This window comes from Elephas maximus, chromosome 7, assembly GCF_024166365.1.
Source record: "Elephas maximus indicus isolate mEleMax1 chromosome 7, mEleMax1 primary haplotype, whole genome shotgun sequence".
In the NCBI taxonomy this organism is placed as follows: Eukaryota; Metazoa; Chordata; class Mammalia; order Proboscidea; family Elephantidae; genus Elephas; species Elephas maximus.
This window is the reverse complement of record NC_064825.1, coordinates 130778512-130784511: the sequence shown is the minus strand read 5'-3', so window position 1 is coordinate 130784511 and position 6000 is coordinate 130778512. Positions and strand designations below refer to the sequence as shown.

Here is a 6000-nt window from a genome sequence, read left to right as displayed (position 1 = left end):
CCCAGGAAGACATGTGAGGCAGGGCTGCTCTGGGCTGTGGCTCAGCCAAGGGGAGGACCTGATGGGTCCCTCCAAGTCACACAGGAAGGCTGGGCCACCTCTGATGGACTTGCCAACAGACAGGACAAGCAGGGCCCACTGAGACAGTTGGGGGGCAGTGGACCCCTCCCTGGCCCAGTTGGAGGACTCCACAAGGCCTCCATCCAGCAGGAGAGGGTCCCCCCCTGGAGAGGATTCACGACAGGAGGCAGTGGGGGTCAGAGTACTTTTATTGGGGCAGCGGGGCTGCGGGCAGTGGTGGCACATCACCGGTAGAGGTAGTCGGCCTGGATGTTGGCAGCAATCTCAGCCTCCCACTTGTCCCCATTGTTGAGCAGCTTCTCCTTGTTGTACAGTAGCTCCTCGTGCGTCTCCGTGGAGAACTCAAAGTTGGGGCCCTGCCGAGAGGGACAGCCACAGCCCCGTCAGGCCCTGCCAAGGAGCCCCCGCCCCGCCTCCCTTCCAGGGCACCCCTCACCTCCACGATAGCATCCACGGGACAGGCCTCCTGGCAGAAGCCGCAGTAGATGCACTTGGTCATGTCAATATCATAGCGGGTGGTCCGGCGGCTGCCATCTGCCCGTGGCTCTGCTTCAATGGTGATGGCCTGGGGGAAGCGGCCACCGGGCATTGCCACTCTGCCTGGCCACTGCGCCGGCCTCAAGGACATGGTGTTCTGGCCCTCGCGGCCAGCAGCCCAACCTCTCTGGGCTACTCCTTTCCAGACCCACGGCCGCGTTGCTCGTTCCCAGCCCTGGGACTATGCACACGTCCCCCATCCCCCGGGTGCCCTTCTCCCGGGCTCTCTAGGGGTGACCCTCCTGTCACTCACTCTCAGCACGATGCCACCTCCTCAGACACCCTGCCTGACTCCTCTCCCAAGAGGCCACCACGTCTACCATGGCACCTCTTTTTGTTTCTTTGCCCTGCCCTATCTGGCCTTTGTGTTTGTTCACTGCCAGTGTCTCCTGCCCAAAATGTTAAACCTCAGGAGGGGAGGCTGTCCCTTTCTTGTTCCCGGCAGTACCACAGCCCTGAAGGGCTCGCCCTGTAACAAGCACTCAGTAGCTATTCGCTGAATGTTCAACAACCCTCCGACTGACATGGGTCTAAGTATCCCCATTTGATGGAGGAGGAAACTGAGGTGCAGAAGGGTTGAGGGGCTTCCCAAAGCCAGGCAGCACGTGAGGGGCAAAGCCCAACTTCAAGAAAGGCCTTTAACTCCCTGTTCCTGGGTACAGCCTTATGCCAGCTGGGTCTGGGGAGGGGTTGGCCTGGGGAGGACCTTCCAAGGGGCTTGGCAATGGCCCTTACACCCCCCAGGAGCTGGAGGGGCCTAGGTCAAACAGGCCTCTGCCACCTCCATACTCACGTGCCGCCCCCGGCTCACAGGCCTGCTTCCACATCCCTGACCGGACCACCAAGGGCAGGGTCTGCGCAGGCTGGGAGCTTTACCTCCTGCCTCACCAACCCTCGAGTACCCTGGCCGTATGGCCTCGTTGCTCCATGTACAGATAGGGAAGTGGCTCAGAGAAAGGAAGAGACTTCTGGGGAGACACGACAGATCTCAGTCTGGGCCCCAGCTGCCCTTCCTCTGTGGTAGGGCTGGGCGGCACTCAGTCTGGGGTTGGGGGCTGACCTGGGCGGGGCAGATGGCCTCGCAGAGCTTGCAGGCGATGCAGCGCTCCTCCCCGGATGGGTACCGGCGCAGCGCGTGCTCACCACGGAAACGCGGGCTCAGTGGACCCTTCTCAAATGGGTAGTTGATGGTGGCCGGCTCCCGGAACAGGTAGCTCAGGGTCATGCCCAGGCCTGTGGGCAGCATGGGCATGGTGAGCACGGGCACCCTCCTCCAGGACACACCACTGCCCTCCCCTCCCCCTAGGGCCCACCTCGGATAAGCTCTGTCCACAGTAGGGTCTGAGCTGCCTGATCAGTCATTGACTTCATGTCCTCCTTGGGCTCCTGTATGTTCACATACTCTGCAGGGGAGAAGGGCAGAGAGGCCATGGCAGGGGCCTCACTCACCATGTGCGCCCCTCCCAGGGAACCCAGCTCAGGGAAGAGGCCTGCCTGGGACCACCACGGGCTGGCTCATCCTACAGACCTTCCCCAGCCTAAGCGAGAGGTGACTGGAGTGGGCCCTGGCAGCCCTTGCCAACCTCTCTCTGGGCCTGGGGGGCTGTCGGAGCCCAGGGACCCTTCGAGCAGAGCTTTGAAAGATAAGTCGAGGGAGTGGGTAAGGACTTGGGTTCTGGGGTACTGGTGAGGAGGTAGGGACACCCATGGCCCATGCCTTGGCAACTCCCTTCCTAACACATCCAGGGAGCTCCGAGATCAGACTCCGTAGCCACAGGGAAGTCCACGCTCCCTGCAATGGCGAACTCTGTCCGGCACGAGTCAGTCCCCAGCATCATACACATTTTACAGAGAGGAAACCGGAGCTCGGAGGTGGGGAGCCCCTAGCAAAGCCGGGACTAGAAACCAGGCCTCCTCCCCTGCCTCTAGCTCAGGAAAGCCTGCGGCTCGAGGCCGCCCAGTACTCACTGTAGGTGGCTGCCACGGAGCTGCTGTGGAGGCTCCGGCCACTGAGACAACCTGCAAGGTGAGGAGGTAGGCTTTGCAGCTGTGACCTCGTGCTGGGAGACTGGACTCCCCTACCCCAGGAAAGGCCCCCACCATCCTACCTGCACGTGGGGCCTGGGCCAGGACTCGCAGCAGAGACGGCGTGGCCAGGCAGCGCATCTGCAGGCAGAAATGTGAGGGAGGAATGGAGAATAAGCTCAAATTCCTACAGGCCGTGGGTTTATGGGACCCACAGAGACTAGAGGAATGCCCAAGGCTATTGCTCTGAGGTACCCTTTGAACTCAAAACTGAAGCCACTCCCAGAGGGAACCTTTCCTCCAGATAACAGACTGGCTTATAAAATAAAAAATACCACCCACGGATCTTTCACCATACCTATTCTATCTGTATGCTGAGCAAATAATACAAGAGAAGCTGGACTATATGAAGAAGAACAGGGCATCAGGATTGGAAGAAGACTCATTAACAACCTGCATTATGCAGATGACACAGCCTTGCTTGCTGAAAGTGAAGAGGACTTGAAGCACTTACTAATGAAGATCAAAGACCACAGCCTTCAGTATGGATTGTGCCTCTAAGTAAAGAAAACAAAACTCCTCCCAAGTGGACCAATAAGCAACATCATGATAAACGGAGAAAAGATTGAAGTTGTCAAGGATTTCATTTTACTTGGATCCACAAGCAACAGGCATGGAAGCAGCAGTCAAGAAATCAAAAGACGCATTGCACTGGGTAAATCTGCTGCAAAGGACCTCTTCAAAATGTTAAAAAGCAAAGATGTCGCCCTGAAGACTAGGGTGCGCCTGACCCAAGCCATGGTATTTTCAATCGTATCATATGCCTGTGAAAGCTGGACAATGAATAAAGAAGACCAAAGAAGAGCTGACGGCTTTGAATTGTGGTGTTGGCAAAGAATATTGAATATACGTACCATGGACTGCCAAAAGGAGGAAGAAATCTGTCTTGGAAGAAGTGCGGCCAGAATGCCCCTTAGAGGCAAAGATGGTGAGACTGTGTCTTACATACTTTGGACAGGTTGTCAGGAGGGATCAGTCCTGGAGAAGGACATCATGCTTGGCAGAGGACAGGGTCAGCGGAAAAGAGGAAGACCCTCAACGAGGTGGATTGACACAGTGGCTGCAATGATGGGCTCAAGCACAACAATGATTTTAAGGATGGCGCAGGACCAGGCAGTGATTCGTTCTGTTGTGCACGGGGCCGACTCGACGGCACCTAATAACAACAACAACACCCACGAATACTGTGCTCCCTTAAATAATCAACTATATGAGACCGAACAGGCAACATTTACCCTAAAAAGCAAGGATCAGAAGGTAAGGGGAGCATGGAAGCTAGATCAATGGAAACAGAATAAACAGAGTGGAAATAATGAAAATGCTGACACGTTGTGAAAGATGTAACAAACGTCTCAAAACAAAAGTTGTACAAAAACTGTTAAATGTGAACCTAATTTCCTGTGTAAACTTTCACCTAATAAAATATTATTTAAAATATATATCCAGCTTTGTCCTCAGAGGTTGTCAGGGGCCTGCAGCCAATTCCTACAATAAAAACAGAATAACCACTGAACCAAACCCATTGCCACTGAGTCGATTCCGATTCGTAGTAACCCTATAGGACAGAGTACAACTGCCCCATAGGGTCTCCAAGGAGCCGCTGGTGGATTCAAACTGCTGACGTTTTGGTTAGAAGCTGAGCTCTTAACCACTGTGCCATCAGGGATCCAAAAACGGAACAGATGCAAAAAAAAAAAAAAAAGTGAGGGAGGCCGGGGTGGGTCCCAGAGCTGGCCTGGTGAATCTGCACAAACAGCCCCCCTGTTCCCAGAGTACTCCTCTCATCCCTCCCACCTGGCTCTGGTCAGCTGGGCTAGGAGTACCTGTGGACCCCAAGTTCTCTGTCTCACCTCCTAAGAGATCGTTTAAATACTTCCCACTGAGCAGCGCTCCTCGCTTCCATCCCTCCCCTCCCCCATTCACCCCCCTAAATCGGACCCAAGTAGAACTTATTGAGCGCTTATGAACAACAACATTTACTGACAACTTGTAAAATAGGCGTGATAACAGTGTCTTCCTCGTAGGGTCTTTGTAAGGACCTTGTAACGGGAAACCCCAGCCTAGGGCCTGGCCATTACAAGGTCCTTACAAAGACCCTCCGAGGAAGACACTGTTATCACGCCTATTTTACAGACAGATGAAAAGCCGCAGCTCAGTCACGCTGAGCGATGTGCTCAAAGTCACCTGCCAGGTGGCTGCGTCCCTACGTGACCCACCCACGGCCACCCTCCCCCGCTGGAACCCTTTGAAGGCTCAAACGACCCTCAGGATCACGTTCCTGTCTCCACATTCAAGCCCCTTCTGCACCTGTCGCCGTGTGACCTTGGGCAGGTGACATCACCTAGGCTCAGCTTTCTTCCCTGTGAAATGGGGAGTCATGGGAAGAACGGGGGTTCATACATGCCGAGGATTAGCACGTAGCTCCCGTAACCTGTGACCTCTGACTCCAGCCCCAAGCACCCAACCCCGCACCTTCCCAGACCTTCCCCGTGACCTCTGACCCCACGGAGCAGTAACCACCAAGCTAGCGCATGCGCCCTGAGGTGCCGGCCTCCCGCTCCGCTCGCTGCACGCTGAAGGGCACAAGGGCCGCGCGTCCTGAGCCGGCCGAGGTGAAGCCCGGGCGCGGAACCGGCGGGGCCAGTGGGGGCGCCACACTCGTCTGGGCGCCGCATGCCCAGGTCCGGCGTAACGGCTGAGTCCAGAACACCTACCTTGAAGCGCCGCCGCTCTTTCCCGTGCCGAGCAGGCCTGTCAGCGGAGAGGCGGAGCCCACGCTCTGGGACGCTGCCATTGGGCCGGCTGGCTTCGCCTTTTCCGGACCGACCGTCCATGGTGTGATCTGATTGGCCAGTGACTCGCCCGAAAGAGGCGGGAATCCAGAAACGTCTTTTTCTGATTGGTTAGAACAGGGCAGGCTCTTGAAGTCCTGGCCATGTTGGTTTGGAGAGGCCAATAAGCGAGGAGTCCCGAGCTACGTGAGGCGGGACATCCTGGGCGAGGTCAGGCGGTGGCTTTGGGTTTAGGGAGTAGCGGGGCTGGGGCGGGGCCGGGGGCGGGGCCAGGGGCGGGGCGGGGCCCTGCCTGAGATACTTCACCTGTGATCCCTACCTTCCCGGACCTCGGACCAGGCGGGCAGGGGCAGTGGGCTGCCGGTGGTGGCCCCATTGGTCCTAGCGGGGAGTATACGATAATGCCGGCGACAGTGGGGCTCGAGGCTGGCGGGCACTCCACGCATGACCCATGGGGGCCCTGTGCCAAACAGTTCACACATTTAATCCTCACAATGGCCCTGTG

The 6000-nt window shown here is 56.9% G+C and overlaps 1 protein-coding gene across 1 annotated transcript; it reads right to left on the bottom strand.

The window, feature by feature from the left end:
- Positions 1 to 230: 230 nt before the first annotated feature.
- On the bottom strand, positions 231 to 5490 carry NDUFS8 (NADH:ubiquinone oxidoreductase core subunit S8). Its single transcript, XM_049892713.1, has 7 exons — positions 5418 to 5490; positions 2727 to 2784; positions 2587 to 2637; positions 1932 to 2021; positions 1679 to 1851; positions 518 to 646; positions 231 to 437 (listed from the first exon to the last, which is right to left on the bottom strand). Exons 2-7 carry the CDS (start codon positions 2782 to 2784, stop codon positions 306 to 308), a joined length of 633 nt encoding a protein of 210 aa, XP_049748670.1. The 5' UTR covers positions 5418 to 5490; the 3' UTR covers positions 231 to 305.
- Between the last annotated feature and the right edge of the window lie 510 nt (positions 5491 to 6000).